This window comes from Panonychus citri, unplaced genomic scaffold (assembly GCF_014898815.1).
Source record: "Panonychus citri isolate SS breed McGregor unplaced genomic scaffold, ASM1489881v1 Contig00134, whole genome shotgun sequence".
NCBI classification, from domain to species: domain Eukaryota; kingdom Metazoa; phylum Arthropoda; class Arachnida; order Trombidiformes; family Tetranychidae; genus Panonychus; species Panonychus citri.
Genome location: NW_026515539.1, coordinates 895,485 through 922,880, shown reverse-complemented (window position 1 = coordinate 922,880; position 27,396 = coordinate 895,485). Strand labels below are relative to the sequence as shown.

At 32.4% G+C, this 27,396-nt stretch overlaps 7 protein-coding genes across 12 annotated transcripts; 4 read left to right on the top strand and 3 right to left on the bottom strand.

The window, feature by feature from the left end:
* The first annotated feature begins 353 nt into the window (after positions 1–353).
* On the top strand, positions 354–2,558 carry LOC128391318 (sulfide:quinone oxidoreductase, mitochondrial-like). Its single transcript, XM_053351177.1, has 7 exons — positions 354–632; positions 705–878; positions 969–1,217; positions 1,284–1,490; positions 1,596–1,841; positions 1,936–2,114; positions 2,202–2,558. Exons 1-7 carry the CDS (start codon positions 474–476, stop codon positions 2,260–2,262), a joined length of 1,275 nt encoding a protein of 424 aa, XP_053207152.1. The 5' UTR covers positions 354–473; the 3' UTR covers positions 2,263–2,558.
* Positions 2,432–3,940, bottom strand: LOC128391321 (protein FRA10AC1 homolog). Its single transcript, XM_053351181.1, has 6 exons — positions 3,742–3,940; positions 3,531–3,633; positions 3,287–3,444; positions 3,130–3,214; positions 2,903–3,062; positions 2,432–2,838 (listed from the first exon to the last, which is right to left on the bottom strand). The coding sequence occupies exons 1-6, from the start codon at positions 3,753–3,755 to the stop codon at positions 2,531–2,533; spliced, it is 828 nt and encodes a 275-aa protein (XP_053207156.1). The 5' UTR covers positions 3,756–3,940; the 3' UTR covers positions 2,432–2,530.
* Positions 3,941–5,856: 1,916 nt separating this feature from the next.
* LOC128391625 (actinia tenebrosa protease inhibitors-like) lies at positions 5,857–7,347 on the bottom strand. The gene is made up of 2 exons (XM_053351544.1): positions 6,794–7,347; positions 5,857–6,721 (listed from the first exon to the last, which is right to left on the bottom strand). Exons 1-2 carry the CDS (start codon positions 6,858–6,860, stop codon positions 6,153–6,155), a joined length of 636 nt encoding a protein of 211 aa, XP_053207519.1. The 5' UTR covers positions 6,861–7,347; the 3' UTR covers positions 5,857–6,152.
* Positions 7,348–9,110: 1,763 nt separating this feature from the next.
* LOC128391624 (serine-threonine kinase receptor-associated protein-like) lies at positions 9,111–11,422 on the top strand. The gene is made up of 4 exons (XM_053351543.1): positions 9,111–9,360; positions 9,615–9,905; positions 10,258–10,632; positions 10,708–11,422. The coding sequence occupies exons 1-4, from the start codon at positions 9,246–9,248 to the stop codon at positions 10,854–10,856; spliced, it is 930 nt and encodes a 309-aa protein (XP_053207518.1). The 5' UTR covers positions 9,111–9,245; the 3' UTR covers positions 10,857–11,422.
* Positions 11,423–11,430: 8 nt separating this feature from the next.
* LOC128391622 (ran-binding protein 10-like) lies at positions 11,431–14,847 on the bottom strand. 6 transcript variants are annotated; one of them, XM_053351542.1, is made up of 3 exons: positions 14,690–14,828; positions 14,415–14,431; positions 11,431–14,219 (listed from the first exon to the last, which is right to left on the bottom strand). In XM_053351542.1, the coding sequence occupies exon 3, from the start codon at positions 14,183–14,185 to the stop codon at positions 12,128–12,130; it is 2,058 nt and encodes a 685-aa protein (XP_053207517.1). In that variant the 5' UTR covers positions 14,186–14,219; positions 14,415–14,431; positions 14,690–14,828; the 3' UTR covers positions 11,431–12,127. The 6 variants fall into 6 exon arrangements, with proteins under 6 accessions (XP_053207517.1, XP_053207515.1, XP_053207513.1 ...); XM_053351540.1 differs by having other exon boundaries at positions 11,431–14,246; positions 14,690–14,823; XM_053351538.1 differs by lacking the exon at positions 14,415–14,431 and having other exon boundaries at positions 14,690–14,847.
* A 1,181-nt stretch (positions 14,848–16,028) lies between these two features.
* On the top strand, positions 16,029–21,503 carry LOC128391046 (phospholipid-transporting ATPase ABCA1-like). The gene is made up of 3 exons (XM_053350876.1): positions 16,029–19,481; positions 19,558–19,714; positions 19,786–21,503. Exons 1-3 carry the CDS (start codon positions 16,191–16,193, stop codon positions 21,390–21,392), a joined length of 5,055 nt encoding a protein of 1,684 aa, XP_053206851.1. The 5' UTR covers positions 16,029–16,190; the 3' UTR covers positions 21,393–21,503.
* Positions 21,504–21,826: 323 nt separating this feature from the next.
* On the top strand, positions 21,827–27,054 carry LOC128391047 (phospholipid-transporting ATPase ABCA1-like). The gene is given in 4 exon segments (XM_053350877.1): positions 21,827–23,039; positions 23,042–25,080; positions 25,147–25,303; positions 25,381–27,054. Coding segments are annotated over 4 exon segments (4,974 nt in total). The 5' UTR covers positions 21,827–21,841; the 3' UTR covers positions 26,961–27,054.
* The last annotated feature ends 342 nt before the right edge of the window (positions 27,055–27,396 follow it).

The following is a 27,396-nucleotide window of genomic DNA, read 5'->3' as shown; positions in this document are numbered from 1 at the left end:
TAACCAATTAAATAAATTAATTAAATAAGTAACAACAAAAAAGAAAGCACTAAACAAAAATGGTAATTTTGTTGTTATCGGTTCCCAACCTTCAGGTAAAATGATTGAAGAAAGAGCGAGAAAGAAAGAGAAAGGAAAAAAAGACAGAGAAAAAAGAAAGAGAAGGTAGAAAGGAAAAACGAAAGGAGAAAAGGAATTTAGAGAAAGAGAGAGAAAAGAAGAAGAAAGGAAAAAGGTGTGGAAAGGGAGGAAAAGGAAATGAGAGAGATGCGAAAGAGAGAAAGGAATTTGGAAAAGAAAGAGAGGAAAATGAAGACAGAGAAAGAGAGAGAGAGAAAAAAAATATCATCATCACAACAAATTGATTGTTTTTCAATTTTAAGTTGAGATTAATGATTTCAAATGATTTCATTTTGAGAAATTGATTGGATTTTACTTTGGATTATTGTTACGTTATTGTCATCTTATTAATCATGTTCTCAAGTGTAAGATATTTGTCTAATGTTTCAAGTCGTTTACCGGCAACATTTGACATCGCAATTGTTGGTGGAGGAACTGCTGGTATGAATTTAGCCTGGAAAATGGGCCGTTACCATAAGAAATTAAACATCGCCTTAATTGAACCTTCGTCGGTTAGTTAATTGTTGCAGATTTTTGTGGGTTTACCTGGTAAATTAATCTTTTCGTTTATTTCTCGTTTCCAGTTCCATTATTATCAGCCAATGTGGACTCTTGTTGGTGCTGGAATTAAGAGAATTGAGTCTTCTCGTAGTTCAATGGACGATTTGACCAGAAATCTACGAATCGTCAAATTAAAAGATAGAGCAGTTCAATTTATTCCGGAAGAAAATTGTGTCCGATTAGAATCTAGAGGTTTGGTAAGGTTTTTATTCTAAAAATTAATCTGTCAAAAGATGAACTTTAAAAGTTAACAACATTTATCTTTTTATCAATTTGTTTATCTTTAGCTTCGTTACAATTATCTGATTGTTTGTACTGGAATCGAACTGGATTTTGAGAGAATCAAAGGGATTAAAGATGCTCTACAAAGAGACAATGTTTGCTCTAATTATTCGGTTGATACTGTTGAGAAAACATGGAAATGTCTTCAGGCCACTAAATCAGGAAATGCGATTTTCACTTTTCCAAATACTCCAATTAAATGTGCTGGAGCTCCTCAGAAAATTATGTACCTCGCCGATGATCATTGGAGAAAGGTAAACTAATCCACATCGACATCGAAATTATCAAAGCTTTCATTTATTTTCTGTTGTCACATTCAGACAGGAAGACGAGATAATATCAAGATAATGTTCAATTCAGCCGGTGCAGGGATATTTGCTGTTCCCAAATACGCAGAAAGTTTAAATAAAGTTGTCGCTAACAGAGGAATCCAAACCAATTTCCGTCACAATTTGATTGAAATTAAAGGTGATGAAAATGTTGCTATTTTTGAACATCTTGACTCTGGAGATAAAGTTTCATTCGAGGTGAGAGCGACCAATTCAATTGTTACTAACCATTATCACTGATTGATAATTTAATCATGATTGATTTAACCACTAACCATAATTATCGCTCTTTTATTACAATAGTATGATATGATTCATATTACACCCCCTCAAAAACCGTCGCCGATTTTAGCCCCGATTGCTGATCAATCTGGTTTTGTCGATGTTAACAAGGAGACACTTCAACATGTTAAATATGAAAATATTTTCGCCACCGGTGATTGTAGCAATTTACCGACCTCAAGAACAGCAGCAGCAGTGGCCAGTCAATCGGATGTACTTTTCTGGAATTTAGTTAATGTGCTTGGGGGTCGAAAACCTTCATTAAAGGTGATTAACGATAAAACTCAGATTACCATGGAAATTCATTGCCGATTGATCAGTTTTACTCATTTATTATCACTTTCTTATTTATCTATTTCAGTACGATGGGTACACTTCATGTCCTTTAATCACCAGTTACGATAAATGTATTCTTGCTGAATTTGATTACGATTTAAAACCGAAAGAAACTTTTCCAATTGATCAAGGAAAAGAAAGACGATCAATGTTCATTGTGAAAACTCATCTAATGCCTCTATTATATTGGCTTTTACATGTAACGTAAGTAGACGAAAAATTGGTAAATAATTTGAAACGATCATCCTTTTTCACTAATTGTAATGAACTTTCATTGGATTCATAATTTAGTGGTCGATGGTCTGGTCCAGGTAAATTAAGAAAATGGCTTCGACTTGGACTTTCAGATTAAACTATTATGGACTAACGATTCCCTAAACTTGACTACCCGAGATCCTGAATAAAATGACTATCGATAATCAAATTGAAGGTTAACTTCAACATTTAAATATCACCAATTTTAGCTTCTACTAATCAATACTGTTATTTTGTATCTCTTTTTAGAGTAATTTACTAAATGGTTGTTAATAAGCGAACTCAATTCTGTTTTAATTGAGTATAAATTAATTTGGGGCTTAACTGTAAAAGTTGAATATTATGTACAAATTGAGTTTATGAGATTACATAAACAACTCAGATAGATATTGATCCATTTCTGTTTCAATATTTGATTCTGTTTCGATTGTTGATTGTTGGGGTTGATTGGAACTCCAAATGATATTATAATCATCTTCCTCTTGTTTTACTTTCACTTGACTAAAATCAGTGTTAATTGTTTCACTTGTCGATGTTGATTGATCAGGTAGACTGGATGAATTGGGTAAGTCTTCTGAATCTTTCTCCTTTTTTGGTCTCACTTTTCGAGCCTTTTTAACTTCTTTCCTTTTGTGATGATAATTCAATTTATATGAACAATCTGGACACAATCCTGAAGAGAAAAGGAAACAATTAGTTAATCAATTAGCAGATCAATTCACCGAAAAAAAACTTACTTATCTTTACGAGAGCATTTTTTTTCTCGCCATGTTCAATGTAACCAAAATTAACTTCCCAACTTTTCAATAAATCTTTCGATTCACAATTAAGATCAGCGCAAGTAAATTGTCCCTTCCCTTTGAATACTTCTTTCTCTGTCCTCCAGCGAAGAGCAATCTATTGATTCAATAAACAAAATGATAATCACAATTTGAGAGATAATTTAACTTTTCCATTTACTTACCTTGTTTTCCTTATATCTTTTTAGATCAGAAATACAATATTCCTTGAATAGTTTATCATAATACTTTTTAGCTACTCGAACTTGCCTTTAAACAAGATAGGAAAAATTTAGATAATCAGGTAAGCAATTAGTTAATCAACGATGGAAATTGGTTTACCATTTGTCCGTCTGTTCCGTTTCATCCCAAAGAAATTTATGATTCGCTTTTAGTACATCTAAATCAGTTACATCTTTACTCGTATCTCGCTGTAATTTCTTGGTTGATCCAACAGTATCCAACATATATTGATTAATTAACATCTTATGCTTGGTATACTGGGTAAGAAAAGAGCAAATAAAACAATTAAATCGACTCGATGATTATACATGTGAACGCATCAAGTTAACAATTAACAACTTACAGCATCCACCGATATAAGAGGTTTCTTAACATGAACTGGTCCAGATTCAACTATTGGTCTTTTCTTGGCAACGACAGAAAATGGATTATCTTCATCATTATCTCTGAAAATAAAAATAAAAAAAAAGTTAAACATAAACATCAATTTATAAAAAGTAAACAAAAACTAAATCATGAAAATTGACAATTAATAAGCTAAATAATCAACAAACCTTTTCTTGTCCATCTCTTGAACTCAAATCTATTTGACTAACAAATAAACATCAATTTCTGCACATTTGCAATGAAAATGAAATTAAACCACAAATATGAAACAATTAGCAAAACAAAATTAAAGTCAAACAATTTGTCAAATGTTTACATAATCAGCTGATTTTAAATGTACGAGTGAACTTGTTGGAAAAGCGCGAATTTCAAAAGAGAAAATGATTTTCACGAAAATTTGAATTGTAATTACAATTACAATTACAATTACAATTACAATTACAATCTAGAATGAATCTAAATTGCAATCATAACAAAATAATGATTAAATCAAACCAACCATTGAATTATTACAATTAATTGAACAAGTTTCTGACAAAAGCAAAAAGTAAACAATAAAAATTGTTAGTTTTTTCAACAATAAAACAATTAACTCATCACAAGACTAATTTAATTACTTCAATTGATTGCAATTAACTTTTTTAATTGTGTATCGTTTACCTTAAACCTTTTAGTATTTTAATGCCGAAAATCAATCAACTCAATTGATACAATTAATTATGATAACAACCGGATATCTAACATTTGATTGACAGTCACTTAACAAGCTAATTGCTTACGAAGGCACTTTAATTACAATTAGTGTTTTGTATTTTTATCACAAAATCTAAATTGTAACTTTTGATTAATCTTCATCTTTAATCAGATTCAATCACAAGTTTCATACGTCTAAATATAATTACAATTGGATCAAGATTAAAACTATTATAATATAAACATAGTTTTTTTGTTCAACAATTTATTTGTATCCAAATTAGTTAAATAATTGAACAATTAAAATCAATTTATCAAGATAAATGCGGTAATAAAGTTTTACAATGTCCTTGATTAATTGTTTAACTAAAAATAATTGAAGTTCACCAGAGTTAATTAATAATAAATTGTTATTGATAAAGAAAAAAAAAACTTTTTCTAATCCAATTTTAGTTAGTTAATTGTGATCAAATTAATTTCCCCTTTTTCTCTTGTCTTATTAATTGTATTATTATATTCATGTGAATTCAATTATCAACAATCAAATCAATTAATTATCTCACAACTAATTAATTGTAATAATTTTTCCCCAACGAGATAAATCCTGTTGTAACCAAATCATCCCTGTTAATTGTTAATTATCAATAAAGAAGTTAATTGTTAACAAAAATGAAACCTAATGATGTCAATTAGTTTTCTTGGTTCTTTGACCATTCATTGATTAATTGATTAATTGATTAACAAATTAATATGATTTTCATGGGCTCATAAATTTCTCCTGATTGTTAACAATTTAGAGGTTAATTGTTGATCAACAATTTAGTCTCAGTGAACTTGAATTACTCTTTGATCACCAACTTAATTTATAAAACATCTTAATAGAGATTAACAAATGAATCTGATTGAACTTTCACCATGATTAATTAATTGGATTATTGTTAATAAATTGATGACTTTTGCTCATCATAATTAACTAATTGTCGCAATAAGGCAAATTAATTTCATTTTGACTTTCGTTAGATGATCAGTTGATTGTGCTAAAGTATTAATTTGGTGCAAATAAACTAGATTAAGATAAAATTCAAATGAATAATTAATTATATTGACAATTAATTATACCAAATTATCAATATATTTGTAACATTTTGTATCTAAATTGTTGATTAAGATATGAAACTGAATCATTACATTTTTTTTCAATAGGTCAATTGAGATTGTAATGATTAATTGTTATACAATAATTGTCTAATTGTGTTTAATTAATCAGATAACTAGAAAAAATTGTAATACAAATGAAAAAGTTATCAAGGGGAAACAATTAAATCACAATGTTTAGTGTAACAATTAACAAACCTGGAAATGATTGTTATAATTAATCACCTTACTGATTAAGGTATTGATTCATTAACGTGATTCTAATTGTTATGATTTAGTTCAAATTGAGATAGAATTGGTTGAGTCATCAATCAAATTAATTGTTATTCACTTAAATTACCAAATTGAGTAATTTAATCAAAGAAAAAGTTTAGATATTATTTGGAAATCAATTTGAATCTTGCAAATAAATAAGTTTGGTAATTATTGGAAAATTATATTGAAAACTGTTTATTAATTACAAAAAAAAGACATGATTGTGATTATGATTGAAAAACGAAATGTTTACAATGGTTAATGGTGATGACAACAATTAAGTAAAAACATAATTAGAGTATGTTTTTTGCTGTTTGTAAGATTTGGTACAAAATAAATAATAAAAGCAATCTAAATGTAATCAACTGTGGATGTCGTTCATTTGATTACAAGACAATTGAATTAATCAGCATGGATTGAGAAAAGGTTGAGGTGAGATGTACATGGAGGGTGGAATTGAGTTGGGATTCAGTGTTTATCTTGTGGGTGGTGGAGGTTGAGGTGAGGGTGTAGGAACGACACAAAGGGATTCACAGTCTTCTAACTTCTCGAAATTGTTATCGTACTGAAAACATCCTTTGAAAATGAACTTTTTACACTTGTTACTTTCGGGATCATAATAGTAACGAATTAGATTTTCTTTGCAATTTCCTTCAGCGAAAGGCTGGAAACAAACTTCTTCCCTTGTTTTGGGTGGGGTTGGTGCTTCTGTCTCAGGATTATTTGGTTTAGATGTGGTGACAATTGGCTCAGCTGGTGGAGATGTGATTGTTTCATTCGGTGATTGTTGTTGTGGTTGTTGTTCAATCGTTTCATTGGTGGGTGAAGGTTGAGGTGTTTCGGACACTTCACGAATTGAACGTTTCATCGGTGAACACATTGATTGACAGTCTTCAATTGTCATGAAATTGTTACCATTACCTTGACATCCACCGTAATTAAATATTTCACAACTTCCAGTTTCACCATTAAAATAATAACGTTCATTTAAACCATAACATGAACCTGATTGTGGTTCTAGTTTACAAACATTTGGTGTGTTAACTAAATAAGAAAAGGATAAGAAAAATAGATTTAACGAAAAAGTCAAATAATTAACAAATTAAATTAACTTACCACTTCTGCAGTTGACAATAGCAATCAGTATGCTAAGAGTGTAGATCAGTGTAATTGATGTGGACATGATTTGATTGTGAATTATCAACAGGTTAATTTGTAAGAAACTGTTGATGTTGTTGTTGAATTAATTGTTTATGTTTAGTTGATTGTGTCTCAATTGATTCTGTTGGTTTAAAGAAGATGAGATTTATGTTTAAATAAGAATCCATAAACCATGACAACTAAATAATAGAACTGATTAGATGATAATTAACAATCAGTCTTTAATCCATTTCATTCCAACTCTGCAAAAGCAAAACAAAACAAAATGGATGAAAAGAAAGAGAAAAAGAAAGAGATTCTCTCTCCCTATTTAACAACCCCAATAATAATATTGATCATCATGATGATTGATTGGTTGATTAAATGGTAACAATATATAATGATCATAATCATGATGATGGATCTTCGTCATTCGAGCCTATTAAAGAATCAAATAATAAACAATGAAAGGCTCAGCTGACGACAATTAACTGAGAAAAAAACAATTAACAATTTTTCTCTATCTCAATCCAATAAAAAAGTTGATTGTAAAGTTGATAAATTTGATTTCTTTTTTTTGATTATGACCTTAATCAGATGAGTGATTGCACCAATTACAAAGTTTAAGCAAAATCAACGGGTTCAAAGGGTACAACGATCAAGCATAATTTACACTTGCAATTAATTTAGATTATGATAATTATATTATTCCGTCGATACCATATTACCACCACTACGAATTATTCATTTATTTTATCCGATTATAATCAAAAATGCTAAATGATTAAAAAAAAGAAAGTGTTAATCAATAGATTATAATCATTTATAAAACACACACACCGAGAGAAATTAATTGTTTGGTAACAATGTTAACTTATTGGGTACATTGACTCATATAACTGAATAAAATATCTATAAATAATATCAGTGTTCAAATTAAAGGTAATTAAATGTCTAAAGTTTAAGTTAATTATAACTAAGATACTAAATGACTTTGATTATCAATAATACAATTGATAGAAAATGGTTGATAGTAAATTCTAGTCAATGGCAAGGTCAATGAAAACTTTATCTTTTCTGATTCTCCTGAACAATTGTAACTAATAATTATTGGAAACTTCTGATATAACTTATTTATAATTAATAACAGGAAATGCAGGTATTGAAACTCACATGATTTGACATAATCTACAATATAGATTAATTGTCATGGGTGATGTTTTTCCTTCTTTTTTTTCATGGACAATTAGTCTTGAGATTAATCCTTTTCATTTACTGGTCCAAAGTTTTCGAGCTTTTCTATGATTGTTGATTATCCTTTAATTAGTTTCCTCTGTTGTTGTTGATTATGTCACATCAACCATTTTCTTTTACTAAATGATAGCGGTTTCTCTGATTTATGTGATTATCCAATGATGATAATTGTGAAGGGTTATGAAAGGGTAAGATGATGATGAGTTTTTCAAGGTTCTTCCAGATAAGATAGTTAATACTTTATTAACTGTTTCCATGTTATCTCATCAATTACCATTGATGATTCGAGAAAGGAAAAAACACCGGAAAAGTCACGAAAAGGATCAAATTGAACGCAAAATGATAGGAATATGAACCTGAAAATATGAGAAAGAGAAGATAATTGACAATAATTATCGATAACATAGATAATCACAAGAGAAACAAACAGTTGACCAAAATATATATTACCAATTAATGGAAGAGTGAATTGTAATTCCAAGGTAACGTTTTCCAAATTCAAGTTTAGAAAGAAAATGGAAAAGTGATTGTTATCAATTTTGGAACAAATTTCTCACCAAGACATTTATAAGCCAAGTTGACGTAAATTTTACCAGTGTATTTATCCAAACAATCAAATATTTCGTCAACAACTACCAATTCGATTGGCTCTATATAGAAAAGAAATAAAGAAAACTAATCAAAACAATGAAGACTTGAAAAAAGACCTTGGAAACTCAATACTTACCATAGAAAAATTTTCCCTCCATATTAACGGTTTCTTTCAATTTCCATCTTTCATGGATCTACATTCATGACTATCACAATTAGACGAATTAATTAATTCAGTAAAGATTGTTGATTCGCTAAAGAATTATTGAAATTAATGTAAAATCAAAAAGAAATTAAACCAATTACAATCAATTTCGGATAAAAGGGGTTAACTTGTCAAGGAGAAGAAAAAAAAACAAAAGAGAAAAAAAAATTAATTCTATTCTTAGATAATTTGATGGACAAATAGACTTGTTATACTTACGAAAAAGAAAACAAAATTTATTAAGAAATTGAATCAACTCAAGTTAATATTGATTACATTTCTTTGATCAACTGACGTATTTTAAGTTAAATTAAATTAAATTATTCTTTTTCTATTTTGTTAATCCTCTTTTCTTACAAATTAATCTTTTTCTTCATCATGTCACTTAAACCTCATTTTCTCACCTGTACAGGTCACACTAGACCAGTGGTTTTCCTTAATTTCAGTGGAATAACTAATGATGGTAAATATTACCTAATTTCTGCTTGTAAAGGTAAGTTGATTACAATTACAGTTGTTGATTACAATTTAATTTCTTTATCATCTCAATTTAATCCTAAATTGCATGTTAACCCGAATTTCTTGTTATTTAAATCGTTAACTGTGTTGCTTTTTCTTTCTCTTCTGTTTTTGTTTTCTCTTTTCTTTTGACATTTTCTTTTTTCTTCTTTCTACTTGTGTGTTGATTTTTTTTTCTAAATGGAATTTAATTATTTTCTTTTCTTCTCTCACCTCTATCTGGATTAGATGGTAAACCCATGTTACGACAAGGTGAAACAGGTGATTGGATTGGAACATTCGAGGGACACAAAGGAGCCGTTTGGGGAGCTGCTCTTAATAGTAACGCGTCCAGAGCGGTGACCGGTGCTGCTGATTTCACGGCTAAACTTTGGGACTCCGTTCGTGGTACTGAAATAGCTTCACTTGCTCACCGACACATCGTAAAATCGGTTTCTTTCAGTTCAGATGATACAAAACTTGTCACTGCCTCAAACGAGAAGCTACTACGAGTCTATGACTTAAATCAGTTAACTTCAGGTAAGTTGATTGTTTTCCTCCATTGTTATTCCGATGGCTTTTGTATTGACTCAAAAAAAAATCAACACAGTTTATTTGAATTTAATTTTTATTCACTCAATCAGAGTCACAATCAGTTATTACTTTACGTTCATTTTTCATAGAATTCAATTGTTTTTTTTTCCTGGTGCGAAGTCAACTATTTACAAACGTCAATAAGCTAATCTATTTTTTAGCAGTTTAATTATGTGATTAATTATATGCACTGAGTTGATGGTTATTCATGGACACCAATAAGATTAATTTATTCCCTTATTAACATTAATTTTACCTTTTTTTCTCTCTCTCTCTTTCCGATTATTGTAATTAATAGAGCCAATCAACATCGCTGGTCACACTGCATCAATTAGACAAGCTCTGTTTCTCAACAATGATAAATGGTTGATTTCTGCCTCTGAGGATAAATCAATTCGCATATGGGATCTTAAAAATTCCAAAGAAATTTACAGAATAGAATTTCCTAATGTTCCAAATGATATTGAACTCTCCTGGGATCGTAATTTACTTACAGTAGCCTCAGGATCTACTGTTACTTTTTATGAGTTAACCGCTTTCACCAAAATCAAGGAATACACAATTCCCACTCAGGTTTACACGGCCACCTTATCACCCAATCAGGATGTTTTTGTCTGCGGTGGTCAAGATTTTACTATGTACAAATATAAGTTTGATAGTGGAACAGAAATAGGTAATTTCATCTCATTAAATCAATTAATCTCTCAACAATCTCTTTAATTGTTACCCTCTTCTTTTCTAACTCTAGATTCTTTCAAGGGACATTTTGGTCCATTACATTGTATCCGATTCTCTCCTGATGGTGAACTTTATTCAAGTGCCAGTGAAGATGGAACAATTAGATTGTGGCAAACGGTTGTTGGTAAAAATTACGGTCTCTGGAAATACGAGCAGTGAACACACACAAAACTAACCAGCCAGAACATTAATCATAATTAGAATTATGATTTATCATCATTATACAAATTAACATGTTAAAGTGTTAAAATTGACCCGCAACTCAATCAAATTCAAAGATCGTATATTGTAAATGCACAATAAACAAATTTCAAGTCAAGCCAATAGTGGGAAACAACTTCAATCATATAATCAGAAAGTTGGACCAGTTTATCATTAAGATCTCCCAAATTCTCAATTTAAATGGTCAAACGGGTGATAAAGTTTAAACTAAATGTCCAATCGAACGTCCAAAGAAACGAAAATGTCAACCAAATGAAGATCTACAAACACAATTGTCTTTCATCTCAATAATCACAAAGAAAAAGCTTTATTTTTGTATACATTTAGATATTGTGTTTTTTTTATATCCCAAAGAAATGTAATTAACAACAGATAATCTCCTCTGGTAATTAACTAAAGTCTCAACATAATGAAAATTTTTTGCAATCATAAGAAAAAGAAACAAAATCATCGAAAAACAATCAGAAACAAAAATTAAATTACTTTTTCAAAAGAAAAACAAACATTTAAATATAATGAAAAAGCTTATTAAAAGGTTTATTCAATTGTAATAAGGCCAAGGACGAAAAACTAACTGGTGATTGCTGAATATTAGATGGAAACTCAATGATTACAATTAATTGTTGCTCTTAAGGTCATTTAATCATTTTGAGGATGAGAGAGAAAGTGGGGAGATAAGCTGAATGATAAAATGAATATTCAGATTTATTTTTGTATCTTTTTCTTCTGTTAAGACTAATAATGAATAATAATGAATAGAGAACATTATTTACCTAATATAATCAAGAAATTAGTGATGAGTATAAGAAAAACGATAGAGGACAATGAGTTCAAAGTGGAGTGTGAAAAGAAGGAGAGTGGATTAATAGAAAGCGAGAGAGAGAGAGAGAGAAAGGGGGGACTCGAAGAGGAAGCAGAAAGTGATCGTGTAGAGATTTTTTCAGCAAAGAACTGAATTACAAGATGATATTGTTGACAATTGAAATGCAATCAGTTGTTGTTGGTTTGACAATTTGTTTCCATTTTCTTTTCTTTTCATTTTTAAGCCTATGCCTTTTATAAGGTAAGAAACAAGAGTGAAAGAAGGTTAAGAGAAAAAGATGAAGGTAAAAGAAAGAAAGAAAGAAAGAAAGAAAGAGATAGTAGATAGAGATGTGTGTGTGTGAGAGAGAGATATATAGTTGTCAATATAATATGATCATTGATTTTCATAGCTGATCTAACAACCAGGCTCCACATTGACCATTGAGCTTCAATAGTGATTTCGTGTGCTTTACAATTGATTCTAGAGGTGGACGATAATTACAGCCGCCAAGTTCACTCATTACAATGGCATTATTTAATTGTTGGCAAACATGCTCCCTTTCACTTGGATTAAGTTGCCATGCAATGGGTGATTTGGTTGGATCACTGTAGGCCATTAGACTGGAAACTTGGAGGAGCATTTTTTTATTCTGATCATTGGAACCACTTTTCTTTTTCAATTGTTTAGACAATTTGTGTAATTCTCGACCAAAATTGATCAACATGGACAGACGAGATGCATCATCAAGATTACTATTATTTTCTGCAACAGGATCATCTTCAATTTTAGAAATTTCATCGGTACAACTAATTGAGGTATTAGAATGTAATTTGTTATTATTGGTGATGGTTGAGGTTGAAGAGTTGATATTGTTACTACTACTTGACTCTTCGTCTTCAGGCTCATCATCATGATCTATATCCATCTTATCACTAAATGAATTACCATTACAATCACTTGTTGTCAGGCCATTTGTGGTTGTGATGTTATTGTTACTATTGTTACTGGTGGCGTTAATAGTGTTGGTGTTTAAATTGTTATTGTAGTTGGCTGTAATGGCGTCGGCGTCATTTGATTTGCAATTATTAACACTATTATTGGTGGTTGTATTTAGGTTGTTGTTGTTGTTGATATTGTTTTTATTTGATGTTGTCTCAAGATTGGAAGTCATATTGGTGGAAGAAGGTGAAAAATCTGTTGATGATGAGGAAGAAAAGGGTAAATTCGAAGACGAGGAAGGCGAACAAATCAAATTGGATGGATGAGCTGTCTTTGTTAATGAAGAAGAAGATGATGATGATGATGATGATGGGTTAGTTGCATTGTTGTTGTTAGCTACACTTTGAGTCTTGGTGATTGTTTTTGTTGTACAGGTTGAGTCGGATGATGATTTAAAGTCTCCAGAAGTGTTGGTAATTGATTTGTTGCTGATTAATTCTGATGATGATAGGGTTGTAGAGGAAGATGATGATGTCAGAGGCTGAATTGTCTTTTTACCACAAGATTCACTGATCATTTCAACAAATTGTCTACACTTGAGAGCAAACAATAGGTTTGGATTATCATTAAGTACATCAGGGTATAATTTGTTAGTCAACTGAATGGCATCTTCTATTTTTCCTGCCAGAACAAGTTGTTGTATTCTAAGACGTTGTTTAATTTGTTGCACATTTTCTTTAAATTCTTGTTTGGTTACAGAGGAGAAAACTTCCGCCGTGGAACAATAACTGTTATGTATTAGCCAGGAAAGGACAAGCTTATTTATCGCAGATTGCCACTCTGTGTATTTAACAGGATGGTTAATTATGTTTGAAGTGATTCGCTGTCTTAATGCTCTAAGATCATCCTCAATGTCATAACAAAAAGGCTCCAAACCAAAGTTAGCAGTAACCTTTTCTCCAGGAGTTTGGAGGCCAATGGTTGGATAAAGGGGAATATTTGGCAAATCGGTGAAAGCGATACCCAGATTGTGACCATTTTTGGTAAAGAAACAATTATTCTCAACTATATTGTAACCACAACCAATCACATCATTAGTGGTGAAAATGGGTCCATAAGGTTGACCAGTACCCGATGAGCAAAAAGAGTTACCATCATCCCCATGATATCCATACGATTGCTTATCCCAGCCAGGTAATCGTTGCATATTAGCACCTTGAGCAGCCAGACCAATGCCCATATAACCATCACGACCTTTGCTTAAAACTTTAATTTCAAAGTAGTATAACAAACAGCTAGAAGGTATTGGTATGGAAGTGCGAACGGAGGCAGCATCTTTATTGTTCTTTCCATTACCCTTATAGTGAACCTTTAAATTATCATCTGAAAGAGAGATAAAGTTTGCCTTGTCCTTGTTTGACCAACAAAAAGGTAGCTCACTTAGATCAGTGTATGGATAAAGTGAATTCAATCGGGAGAAATCTCCAGCCACAGCACTTTCACTAAAAGGTTTCTCCATCATCCAAAGATATTTATCTCTTGGTGGTTTAGTGGTACTGGTGATGGATAAATGTAAGTCACAACTGCAAATGAGACCAGAAATCAATCCAAAATACAGCAAGGTGAATCAAGAGAATATGAGGAAAAGACAGAGAGAGAGAAAAAAATAGAAAAAAAACAGAAAGAATTAGATAAAGAGAAACAAAAAGAACATAAAGATAAACAGGGTCAGAAAGAAAAAAAAAGCTTACATATAATATTGACAACACTGAAAGAGTGATTATTATTATTATGAATTGGAAGATAGGGAAAGAAGTAGAGAAAGAGAAAGATGATAACAACAAGAATAAAATGACAATAGGTTACACTATGATGGAGAGTAAAAGGTTAACCCAGAGTAAGAGAGAAAAATGAAAATAAAGAAAGAGAGTGAGAGAAGAGAGAAAGAGAGAAATTAACAGAGAAAGAGAAAGGCAAAGAAAGAGATGGAAATTTAAAGCTCACCTAATTGGAATTTAATTCTTACCTTATTTTAAAAGGGCCAATAGTTGAAAGGGTTAAGTTTAGGTATAAACAACAATCAAATCAACTGAATTAACGCCCACTGATCATGATTAAGCCAGAAAAACAGGAAGAGAAAGAGAATTAGAAAGTAAGAAAGAGAAAGATGATGAAGACAAAGAGAAAGAAAGAAAAAAGAAAAAAGCAAACTCAATCTCTTTTTCTCTTTCGCAACTTGCGCATTCAAAATAATTCTTTCAGCGGTAAAAACGAAAATAGAATCGAACAATTTTGATTGATCATTTTTTCGATTAATAAATAATCACAATTAACTGTTAATTCTACAATTAGTTGGAGAATTGAAGATGTTTTCTAAATCTTAATCACAAATGGAAAATAATCTTGTCCAAGTGAAAATTAATTTCTATTCACTGAAAATCAAACAATCTACATTTTGTTTTCTTCTTCGTTCTTGTTAATTTGCTAACAATTTAATCAGTTGGAAGTTTTTATTAGTCTTTCATTTAATTAATTGTTTCACACGCTCATTTCTTTGATTGTTTTCAAAATCTTGTAACAATTTATTATTTTTTCTCATCAATTCGTTAATACTTTCATTGATAATCAAAGCTTTTTTTAATAAACGACGATGTTCATCAATCAATCAATTAACTTGTAACTAAATTGTGACATTTTCAACAAGAAAAAAGTAAGACATTGATAATCAGAATCATTTTTGATTTTCATCAATTACTGGATGAATCATTATAATTAGAATTAGCTGATTAAAGTTATATTCACATAACAATTAGCCCTAATTATTGTCAATTAACAGAATGATACAAATCAATAGACTCTCATTAAATGTCATTTAAGGTTTAATCACTCATTACTATTGAGTATACACACCCACTAATCAAATCAATGATCAACCAAAATCCAAATTGATTAACTGATGTTGTTACAATTAAAAAAGTAATACAATTTAGTTAATGAAAGAATATGCAAAAGATTAACAAATTACCAAAGAATTTTATATTTTCTCAGTAAATTGATTAACTATAATCATCGTTGGTTGATTAACTTATATCCCATGATGGATTAAACCTTAATCGCTTACTGAACAGTATATTGGTCGATATAAATTAGATGGGAGTTCCAATTCAGAGAAATCAATTCAATATGAGATAATTAAGTGAATCGTTTAACTTAATTGTCTATGAACAAAAAAACAAGCAATTGTATTGAGAATACAATTGATTATCTTCAAATTAATCAATTCATTTTTATCGACAATTAATCTTGATATTAGTCACAGATTAATCCAATAAGTAATTGTTATCAATTGTTTACCTTTTCCATCCGCATGAGCAACAATTAACAAGGTTTTGATTTTAAACCATTTTCATATTGATTCATTCACAAGTTTGGTGGTTGAAATAAAAAACTTATACCATGTATCAAATTAGTTGATTGTTTTTTGAAACTGTTTTCTGTTTTTATTACCAGCAATCAATTGATTTACAATGGATTCACAATTACTTTGGTCTCAATTGAGATCGATGTTCATCAAAGATCAACTCATCCGAAAACGACATTACATTATTACTCTATTTGAATTGTTTCTTCCGATTCTATTGGTTCTTATTCATATTTATACAACGGATTCTCAGACTGAACATTTCCAATCGGAAGGTTCAGTTTCATCTTTGACCGTTTCTGCTCCTGTTTATTTGGAAAATTCTGACTATTATTATGATCAAACTTTCATGTGCTACTCATTTGGTCAGTCATTTTTTTACACTTCTCCTGGTTCAGTGGTTGACCAGATTTGGGCTCCAGATTATCGGACTTGTGGCCTGCTAACGAAGTCATTTGATACAACAAAGGGTGTGATTAAAGCCTGGGGCGATAAGATCACCCAACAATCATATTCCGCAAATGTTGCTCTTTTCTTTGATTCCTTTGATCTCGAAAAAGGTATTTCTAGCTACACTGTAAGTGGTCAAGCAATCGACTACAATGACCCATGGGGCGAACCTGTGTATGCGACTTATGATGATTATCTAAGGGCACAATCGATTGTGAATATTTTACTGGCTAATCATCCGAATGAACAAAAATTGACCTCAAAAGATTTCGCTTATTTTTATACAACGAAATTGTTCAATGAAGGTAATCCTCTAACCGATTCGTTGAACAATTCAAGGAAAAGTGACCTTAATCATGATACACAAAATTTAGTCAATGCTTTTGACTTTTATCAGGCTTATGTTTTTCTTGAGATCGGATTTCTCTACATGTCTACTTTAATCGTCCGTCGTGTTGTCCGAGAAAAGAATACCAATTCAAAGGAGTTATTGAGGATCATGGGACTGACCGATCTAATTTATTGGTTCTCACATTTCATCAATTATTTTACTCTCTCAATTTTCCATGGAACAATAATTACGATTCTTTACTCGATTTTCAGTAATAAGAACCCTTATCATGGTTGGAATCCGAGTCTATTCTGGTTCAATTATGTTACGAACAGTGTCACCTCAATACTTTTCTCGTTTACATTGACCACTTTTCTTACACGTCCAATCATCGGTGTATTAGTTGTTATTGTTGGTAGAGCTGGTTTAGCGTATTTACCTTTTGCTGCAGGAACAGCTACAAGAAATATTCTCTGGATTTCACCGAAAGTTTGGGCTAGTTTACTGCCCAGTGGTCAATTACACTACTCGATTTACGATATTTTCTATTTTGGTGAAATAAAGGATAAAGTCAAATGGTCACAAATATTTTCATCAATTGAAATTGACCAGTCCTTAAAACTTTGGTCCGTCTATTTGGTGGGAATCGTTTCATGGCTCCTTTACATAGTGCTGGTTTGGTACCTCGATGCGATATGGCCTTGGCAAAGTGGAACACCTAAACCTTGGCATTTTCCGATTTCTCGATTCTTTTCGTCTGCAACAATGGATATCGAAATTGAATCGCTTTCAGCAATGAATGATGAAAATGATAACCCATCGAGTTCAAATAAAAACCATGAAAATGAACCAGGAAATTTAGGCTCAAGTATTCAATGTAAAAACTTGTACAAATCATTTGGTTCTATGGGTTCGAAAAAGTTTGCTGTCAATGGAGTGAACGTTAATATTCTCAAAGGTCAAATAACTGTTCTCTTAGGTCACAATGGTGCTGGTAAAACGACCACAATGTCCATGATCACTGGAATATTAAAACCTTCGTCTGGTAACATTTATGTCAATGGAATTGATGTTCATAAGAATACGGTAGCTGCTCGTCGATGTCTCGCTTTGTGTCCTCAACATGATTTACTATTCGAAGATCTCACTGTTCGAGAGAATCTAGAGCTTTGCGGTGGACTTCGAGGATTAAGTCGACAGGTTAAGAAAGAACTAATTCCATTGAATATGAAACGAGTAAATTTAACAGAAAAATCAAACACATTAGCAAGTAATTTATCGGGTGGAATGAGACGTCGTCTTCAATTGGCCTTGGCTCTTTCGACAGCATCAGAGATATTGATTCTCGACGAGCCAACATCAGGTTTAGATCCAGAGTCTCGAAGACAATTGTGGGATCTTTTGTTAGAACTGAGAAAAGACTTGACAATATTATTGACAACTCATTTTATGGAAGAAGCTGATGCATTGGGAGATCGTATAATTATCATGGGCTCAGGAAAAGTAAAATGTTCAGGATCGTCGATGTTTCTTAAGAAACAATTCGGAGCCGGATATTCAGTTCGAATTGCGAAAGACACATGGTCATTTGAACCTAACCGACTATCGAATCAGATTAAGAGTCAATTCAAAACTGCAGAAGTGTTGAATGAAACAACTGAAGAGATAATCTATCAGCTCGAGAAAGATACAAATCCAGAAACGAAATCGACATCATCTCTAATTAGTCTTTGTGACACTCTCGACAATAACTTATCTTCTTTTGGTATAACTTCTTATAGTATTTCCGTGACAACACTCGAAGATGTTTTCCTCAAGGTCGCAGAGGATGAAGGTGAAAGTAAACAAACAACAATCTCAATGGAAGACAAATTGTTCGAAGTGAATAAGATACTTGATTATAAAAAGTTGACTGGATTATCATTGATGATGCAAAGATTAAGAGGATTAATAATGAAGCGTTTTCATTACATTAAACGACATTACAAGACAATAGGATTCACAATCATCTTACCTGCAATTGTATTTTTCTTTACATTTCTTGCTTCTCGAAATGCAATGAGTGTCGTTGGACGCAAGGGCCACGATTATTCTGATTCAATAACAATGGATTTGAAAAAGATTTATGGTTCTAACGCTAAGGCAATAATTCGAGCATCGTTAGCTGAACATTCACCTTTTATTGATTCATACCGACAAATTATGAGCGAATCTGGAATTCAAGTGATCGAAATTGAATCATCCATTTCATTAGATGAATATTTTAAAACAAGTTCCCAAAGTCGTGAACAGTTCATGAGAGAAAATATCTTTGGTATTATTGAAGATTCGTCGAAACCAAGAGGATTCGCTGCTTGGCTTAACCCGAAAGCGGCCTTATCTCTACCATTGTCCATCAGTGCCTGGCAAAATGCGCTGATACGTAGTCTTGGTGATGGAAAAAGAACTCAATCTAAAGTGACGGCAACTTACAAATCGATGCCCAATCGATATACTACTGAGCCTTATTACAAATCGATAATCGCCCAAATTGTATCAGCTCTTTTCTCACCCGTTGCTTTTTGTCTAATCGCTGTTTCTTATTTCCTCTTCCCCTCAACTGAAGCTCAAAATAAGGTTTGTAACTTTGATATTCGATATTAGATGATTTATTTACTTATTTTTATTTGATTAATTCTCTTTTCATAATTAGTGCAATTTAATCCAAAAGATGAATGGTATAAGACCTTCAATGTTCTGGTTAAGTCATTACGCTTTTGATTTCTGTTATCATCTAATTGTAACAATTGTTATCTTCATTTCGATTATCATTGTTGATCAATTTCCATTTGTTGCATTCAAGGTTGTCGGTGAGTTAATTAATCCTTCAAATGTTTAAATTACCTTCTAATTATATCATTTCAATTCCTTAAACAATCAGCGTCCATCTTTGTATTATTGATACTTTTTGGCCTCGCATCGATCCCGTTGTTTTATTTATTCTCATTTTTACCTTTGACTCCCGATCGAGGATTCTCATTATTAGCCTCGATTTCACTCATCGGTACTCTCGTCGGTTCAGGATTAGCAGCATCTCTATTGGCATTTGATAAAGTCAAATCTCTTCATGTTATTCTTGGAGATTTATTTCCACCATTTGCCGCCTCTTTCGGACTTTCAAAAATTTATGCTGCTACAACATTGGAGAGCAATTGTAAGACTATCGATGCTTGTCCCAATGGAAATCATGTCTCTATGCAATATTGTTGCAACGAAGATCTGAGTTACAAGCGATTTACTATTTTCACCATGAGTGATAGTGGAATTGGCACTGAAGTAATTATGCTTATAGTTGACACTGTTTTGTACACATTGGTATTGATAATTCTGGATATGAATTTGCATCGATTTGGATATTGGTACGAATCAATTCGTGCAAGACTATCATCAGATGGAAAATCCGAAAATGGTATTGAAGATGAAGATGTAGTACGAGAAAGAGATCGAGTAAAACAATTGATTGGTTCAAATGGAATACGAAATGAAGCTTTAATTGTTGATGGTTTAACTAAAGATTTTGGTTCATTTCGAGCTGTTGATAGGATTACTTTTGGTGTACATAAAGCAGAGTGTTTTGGTTTGTTGGGTGTTAATGGTGCAGGTAAAACAACAACATTCCGAATGTTAACTGGAGATATTATGGTTACTTCGGGAGATGGTTATGTGGGAGGATATTCATTGCGAAAAGATTTACTCAATTTCCAACAATCAATAAGTTATTGTCCACAATTTGATGCGCTACTTGACAATTTAACTCCAGTGGAAAGTTTAATGTTATTTGCACGAATCAGGGGAATGCCTGAAAGTAAAGTAAAGGATAATGTAAATTATATAATTGAATCAACTGATTTAACTTCATTCGCCAACACATGTAATCAGAATCTAAGTGGTGGTAATAAGAGGAAATTATCATTGGCCATTGCATCTATTGCTAAACCAGAGGTGATTTTTTTGGATGAACCAACCACCGGTGTAGATCCAGCATCGAGACGGAAAATATGGTCCACATTGATTCATCTTCGTGATACAAGTGGATCATCAATTGTACTAACCAGTCACTCTATGGATGAATGTGAAGCCTTATGTTCACGAATCGGTATAATGGCTCGAGGCAATTTCAAGTGTCTTGGTTCATCTCAACATTTAAAAGAAAAGTTTGGACTTGGATTTACATTGATAATTAAAATGACTCAATCCAATCAAACAGTCCAATCCAATCAACAATCTAATCAATCGGTCCAAACCAATCAACAATCCAATCAACAATTGGATAAAATTAAAAGATGGATGGTCGAGAAATTCCCTTCGTCCATTTTGAGAGATGTTCATCAAACTATTCTTCATTATCATATAACGGACACTTCACTTCGTTGGGGTGAAATGTTGAGGTGTTTAGATGAAGCAAAACGATTATTGCCCATTGAAGATTTTACTTTAACTGGAACAACATTAGAACAAATTTTCTTATCATTTGCTAAGCAAACTTAACTTTAATTATTCTCATTACAGTTTTATTCATCGACATCAATCATTTTTTTTTAAATTCATTTAATTAATAAACATTTAAGATCTACCAAGATCAATCATATTCCATCGCAATGAGTTATTCTGATAATTTTATGGAGTTAAAAGCTCATTTAATCAAGTATTATGATTACTGTCTCGAAACAAACTAATCAGCTTTTTAAATGCTAAAAAGAGTCGAGAAAGTAAGAAATGAAAAAACCCGAAAGAGACTTTATTATCCTCTAGCCTTTTCTAAATTCAACTAATAATATTCTAATTGTGCAAAACATAATTAATTCAACAATTAATATTATCTTCACACTATGCGTACTTTTAAGTAACAATTAATTAGATCTACAAATCAAAAATTAATATTTGATGTGAACAAAAAATTAGCTGATTGTTTTTTTCCAACAGTCGATTGATTAACGATGGTTTCGATACTTTGGTCTCAGTTGAGATCGATGTTGATCAAAGGTCAACTGGTTCGACAACGACATTTTATAATCACTCTACTTGAATTGTTTCTTCCCATTTTATGTGTTCTTATTCAATTGAATATAAAAGATGAACTTCTAGACATCGCAGGAGAAGCAGTCCAGAGGATGACCTCTCATGATGATATGGACTCCAAAAGTGACCATTATTTCAATCAGACTTTCATCTGTGATTATGAATCAAAGACCTTTTATTATACCTCCCGTGATCCAGTGGTCAGTCAAATTTGGACTCCAGAATATTACACTTGTGACATAGACACATTGTTACTTAATACTTCGGACCAAGTGATTTACGCTTGGGGAACGGTCATGATGATACCGTTCGTGAGTGGATCGGTTAATAATGTTGCTCTTTTTTTCGACTATTTTGACCCTGAGAAAGCGAATGTATCTTACATTGTAGGTGGTCACTCGATCGACTATGCTCGACCATGGGGTCAACCTAATTATAAAACTTACGATGATTATATAAGAGCACAATCGATTGTGAATATTTTATTGGCCTATTATCCGAATCATAATGATCTGACTACTGAAGATTTTCAGTACTTTTATACTACTAAACTGTTCAATGAGGGTAACCCTTTGATTGATCGAACGACTAATTCGCATGAAAATTATTTTATTGAACAAATTCGTAGATTAGTCACTTCTTTGCCCTTTTATAAATCTTATGTTTATATTGAGATTGGATTTCTTTTCTTGTCAACTTTGATCATTCGTCGGATTGTCCAAGAAAAATGTACCAATACAAAGGAGCTATTGAGGATCATGGGACTGAGCGATCTAACTTATTGGTTGTCACACTTCATCAATTATTGGCTACTTTCCGTTTTCCATGGAACAATAATTACGATTCTTTACTCGATGCATGATGAGAACCCATTTTCTGGTTGGAATCCGAGTCTATTCTGGTTCAATTATGTTACGAATAGTGTGACCACAATCCTTTTCTCGTTTGCCATGACCCCAATTCTTTCTGGTCCAATCATCGGTATGCTGGTTGTTGTCGTCGTAAGAGTTATTTTAGCATATTTACCATTTCATGCATCAGCTGCTACAGTCGGGATGTCACCCAAAATTTGGGCTAGTCTACAGCCCAGCGGTCAAGTATTCTTTTCAATTTATGACATTTTCATCTTGGTCTGGACAAAGAAGGGGTTAAATGGGCACATGTGTTCTCATCCACTGGAATGTCCGATACCTTAGACCTTTGGTTAATCTATTTGATAACAATCTTTTCATGGTTCCTTTACATTGTACTGATTTGGTACCTCGACGCTGTATGGCCATGGCAAAATGGAACACCCAAACCTTGGCATTTTCCAATTTCTCAATTTTTTCCATACACAAGGATAGAAATTGGTTCAGCATCAACAAGAATTGGTGAAAGTTCAAATGAAAATAACGAAAGTGAACCAGTAGACTTAATTTCACAAATTCGATGTGTGAACTTGTACAAATCATTTAGCTCTAGAAAATTTGTAGTCGATGGACTTGATCTAAATATTTACAAGGGTCAAATAACTGTTCTCTTAGGTCATAATGGTGCTGGTAAAACGACCACAATGTCCATGATCACTGGAATATTAAAACCTTCGTCTGGTAACATTTATGTCAATGGAATTGATGTTCATAAGAATACGGTAGCTGCTCGTCGATGTCTCGCTTTGTGTCCTCAACATGATTTACTATTCGAAGATCTCACTGTTCGAGAGAATCTAGAGCTTTGCGGTGGACTTCGAGGATTAAGTCGACAGGTCAAGAAAGAACTAATTCCATTGAATATGAAACGAGTAAATTTAACAGAAAAATCAAACACATTAGCCAGTAATTTATCGGGTGGAATGAGACGTCGTCTTCAATTGGCCTTGGCTCTTTCGACGGCATCAGAAATATTGATTCTCGACGAGCCAACATCAGGTTTAGATCCAGAGTCTCGAAGACAATTGTGGGATCTTTTGTTAGAACTGAGAAAAGACTTGACAATATTATTGACAACTCATTTTATGGAAGAAGCTGATGCATTGGGAGATCGTATAATTATCATGGGCTCAGGAAAAGTAAAATGTTCAGGATCATCGATGTTTCTTAAGAAACAATTCGGAGCTGGGTATAAAATTAGAATCGCGAAAGACGCAGATGCTTATAATCCTGATCAATTATCAAACGAGATTCTAAGCTATTTCGAATCTGCAGAAAAAGTCAGTGAAACATCTCAAGAGATCATCTTTCAGCTCGGTTCAAACAGAGACGAAGAATCATCATCCTCTCTTATGGATTTATGCGAATCTCTTGACGGTGACCTTTCCTCTTTTGGCATTACTTCTTATAGTATATCGTTAACAACGCTTGAAGACGTTTTCATCAAGGTTACTGAAAATGATGGTGAAGGCAGAAAGATGTCAATATCAATGGAGGATAAATTGTTTGAAGTGGACAAGATACAAGACTATCAGAAATCAACTGGATTATCCTTAATTATCCAAAGATCAAGAGGGTTAATTATGAAACGTTTTCATTTTACCAAACGACATTTTAAGACAATCGGCTACTCCATCATTGGCCCAGCGATATTATTTTTCTTTACATTTTTCGCTTCTCGAGGTGCTAAGAACGCAATTGTAAATATAGACCATGATTATCCTGAACCAATACCTATGGACGTTAAAATGTTTTATGGATCTGATGCTAAGTCCATAATCCGAGCCTCGTTTAATAATTATTCACCATTTATTGATTCTTATCGCCAAATTATGAGTGAATCTGGAATCCAAGTGATTGAAATCAACTCTTCGATTTCATTAGATGATTATTTTAAAACGAGTTCCCAAAATCGTGAACAGTTCATGAGAGAAAATATCTTTGGTATTATTGAAGATTCATCGAAACCAAGAGGATTCGCTGCTTGGCTTAACCCGAAAGCGGCCTTATCTCTACCGTTGTCAATCAGTGCCTGGCAAAATGCACTGATACGTAGTCTTGGTGATGGAAAACGGAATCAGTCCAAAGTCTCAGTAACTTACAAATCGATGCCCAATCGACATACTTTTGAACCTTTCTTAGCAATGGGTTTGACTAGAGCTGTATCAGCCGTTTTCTCCCCCATTGGCTTCTGTCTGATCGCTGCTACTTACTTCCTGTTTCCATCAATCGAGTCTCAGAATAAGGTTGGTAGTTATTAATAATATTATCAGATATACATAAGATCGTTTAAGATTAATTCTTTTTCTTAGTTTAATTTAATCCAGAAAATGAACGGTATAAGCCCTTCGATGTTTTGGTTAAGTCATTACACTTTCGATTTCTTTTATCATCTAATTGTAACAATTGTTATTTTCATTTCGATTATGCTTGTTGATCAAACTCTACTGGCATCGATTCAGGCTACTAGTAAGTGATTAATTTCATGAGAGATTATCTATACCTTCATCATACATGTATATGTTTCTTTTCCATTCACCAATCAGCATCTTTCTTCGTTTTAATGGTACTTTTTGGTCTCGCATCGATCCCATTATTTTATATTTTCTCATTTTTACCTTTGAAACCTGATCGAGGGTTTTCATTAATTGGAGCGATTTCACTCATTGGTACTCTTGTCGGTTCAGGATTAGCATCTTACATGACGGTGTTGAAGGATGAAAATATAGCCGATTATGTGAGAGCTGGATGCTTATTTCCACCCTTCGCAGCCTCTTTTGGACTTTCGAAAATGTATTCCTCTGTAACTTTAGAGCTAAACTGTGAAGGTGCTTGTACTCATGGGAATATTGTCTCTCGAATATTTTGTTGTGAAACTGATTTGAGTTACAAGCAATTTAGTATTTTATCAACTGGAAATCGTGGAATAAGGACTGAAATAATCATGCTTATGATTGACGCTATTGTTTATACATTATTGCTTATCCTTCTTGATGCTAATTTTCATCGATTTAAATATTGCTACAATTGTGTAAGGAAATTATTTTCTCGAAAACGAAAGTCACAAAATGGTGTTGAAGATGAAGATGTAGTACGAGAAAGAGATCGAGTAAAACAATTGATTGGTTCAAATGGAATACGAAATGAAGCTTTAATTGTTGATGGTTTAACTAAAGATTTTGGTTCATTTCGAGCTGTTGATATGATTACTTTCGGTGTACATAAAGCAGAGTGTTTTGGTTTGTTGGGTGTTAATGGTGCAGGTAAAACAACAACATTCCGAATGTTAACTGGAGATATTATGGTTACTTCGGGAGATGGTTATGTGGGAGGATATTCATTGCGAAAAGATTTACTCAATTTCCAACAATCAATAAGTTATTGTCCACAATTTGATGCGCTACTTGACAATTTAACTCCAGTGGAAAGTTTAATGTTATTTGCACGAATCAGGGGAATGCCTGAAAGTAAAGTAAAGGATAATGTAAATTATATAATTGAATCAACTGATTTAACTTCATTCGCCAACACATGTAATCAGAATCTAAGTGGTGGTAATAAGAGGAAATTATCATTGGCCATTGCATCTATTGCTAAACCAGAGGTGATTTTCTTGGATGAACCAACCACAGGTGTAGATCCAGCATCGAGACGGAAAATATGGTCCACATTGATTCATCTTCGTGATACAAGTGGATCATCAATTGTACTAACCAGTCACTCTATGGATGAATGTGAAGCCTTATGTTCACGAATCGGTATAATGGCTCGAGGCAATTTCAAGTGTCTTGGTTCATCTCAACATTTAAAAGAAAAGTTTGGACTTGGATTTACATTGATAATTAAAATGACTCAATCCAATCAACAATCCAATCAATCTGTCCAATCCAATCAACAATCACAATTGGATAAAATTAAAAGATGGATGGTCGAGAAATTCCCTTCGTCCATTTTGAGAGATGTTCATCAAACTATTCTTCATTATCATATAACGGACACTTCACTTCGTTGGGGTGAAATGTTGAGGTGTTTAGATGAAGCAAAACGATTATTGCCCATTGAAGATTTTACTTTAACTGGAACAACATTAGAACAAATTTTCTTATCATTTGCTAAGCAAACTTAACTTTAATTATTCTCATTACAGTTTCATATTTTAACGTCAATTTTTTTGTAAACCCATCTAATCAATAAAAATCTAAGACTCACTAAGATCCATATTATTAATAGTACTTCATTCTAAGTCAAAATCTTTCGTGTAATAAATTTATTCATCTCATATTAATCCTTCGAAATACAAATTAATTGATCGCGAATTAGTCTAAAAGCAAAAAAATACAGGGAAATTCCGCTACTTTTGATACGAATTACGAAATTTTTTGAGACTGATACGTTTAGACCATTCAAGCATCTGATAATGAAACCACCAATTTATTTGAATTTTTGCACAGATTTATGGACGAAAGTAGTATGAAACCCTCTGCTTCTGGCTCAGAAGCGGAAACGAAAATGGGGGTGGGGTTTAGAGAATAGTCTAGAACGTCCATCTTTATACTCATTTC

Excerpts from the sequence above, each read along its gene's own strand:
- LOC128391046 (XM_053350876.1), top strand. The coding sequence starts at position 16,191 with ATGGATTCACAATTACTTTGGTCTCAATTGAGATCGATGTTCATCAAA. Across the intron at positions 19,482-19,557 it reads CAACTGAAGCTCAAAATAAG|TGCAATTTAATCCAAAAGAT; the intron begins GTTTGTAACTTT and ends TTTCATAATTAG. Across the intron at positions 19,715-19,785 it reads TGTTGCATTCAAGGTTGTCG|CGTCCATCTTTGTATTATTG; the intron begins GTGAGTTAATTA and ends TTAAACAATCAG.
- LOC128391622 (XM_053351538.1), bottom strand. The coding sequence starts at position 14,185 with ATGATGGAGAAACCTTTTAGTGAAAGTGCTGTGGCTGGAGATTTCTCC.
- LOC128391624 (XM_053351543.1), top strand. The coding sequence starts at position 9,246 with ATGTCACTTAAACCTCATTTTCTCACCTGTACAGGTCACACTAGACCA. Across the intron at positions 9,361-9,614 it reads CCTAATTTCTGCTTGTAAAG|ATGGTAAACCCATGTTACGA; the intron begins GTAAGTTGATTA and ends TATCTGGATTAG. Across the intron at positions 9,906-10,257 it reads CTTAAATCAGTTAACTTCAG|AGCCAATCAACATCGCTGGT; the intron begins GTAAGTTGATTG and ends TGTAATTAATAG.
- LOC128391625 (XM_053351544.1), bottom strand. The coding sequence starts at position 6,860 with ATGTCCACATCAATTACACTGATCTACACTCTTAGCATACTGATTGCT. Across the intron at positions 6,722-6,793 it reads TATTGTCAACTGCAGAAGTG|TTAACACACCAAATGTTTGT; the intron begins GTAAGTTAATTT and ends TTTCTTATTTAG.
- LOC128391321 (XM_053351181.1), bottom strand. Across the intron at positions 3,445-3,530 it reads CTCTTATATCGGTGGATGCT|TATACCAAGCATAAGATGTT; the intron begins GTAAGTTGTTAA and ends TTTCTTACCCAG. Across the intron at positions 3,215-3,286 it reads ACGGAACAGACGGACAAATG|GCAAGTTCGAGTAGCTAAAA; the intron begins GTAAACCAATTT and ends TCTTGTTTAAAG.
- LOC128391318 (XM_053351177.1), top strand. The coding sequence starts at position 474 with ATGTTCTCAAGTGTAAGATATTTGTCTAATGTTTCAAGTCGTTTACCG. Across the intron at positions 879-968 it reads GATTAGAATCTAGAGGTTTG|CTTCGTTACAATTATCTGAT; the intron begins GTAAGGTTTTTA and ends GTTTATCTTTAG. Across the intron at positions 1,218-1,283 it reads CCGATGATCATTGGAGAAAG|ACAGGAAGACGAGATAATAT; the intron begins GTAAACTAATCC and ends TGTCACATTCAG.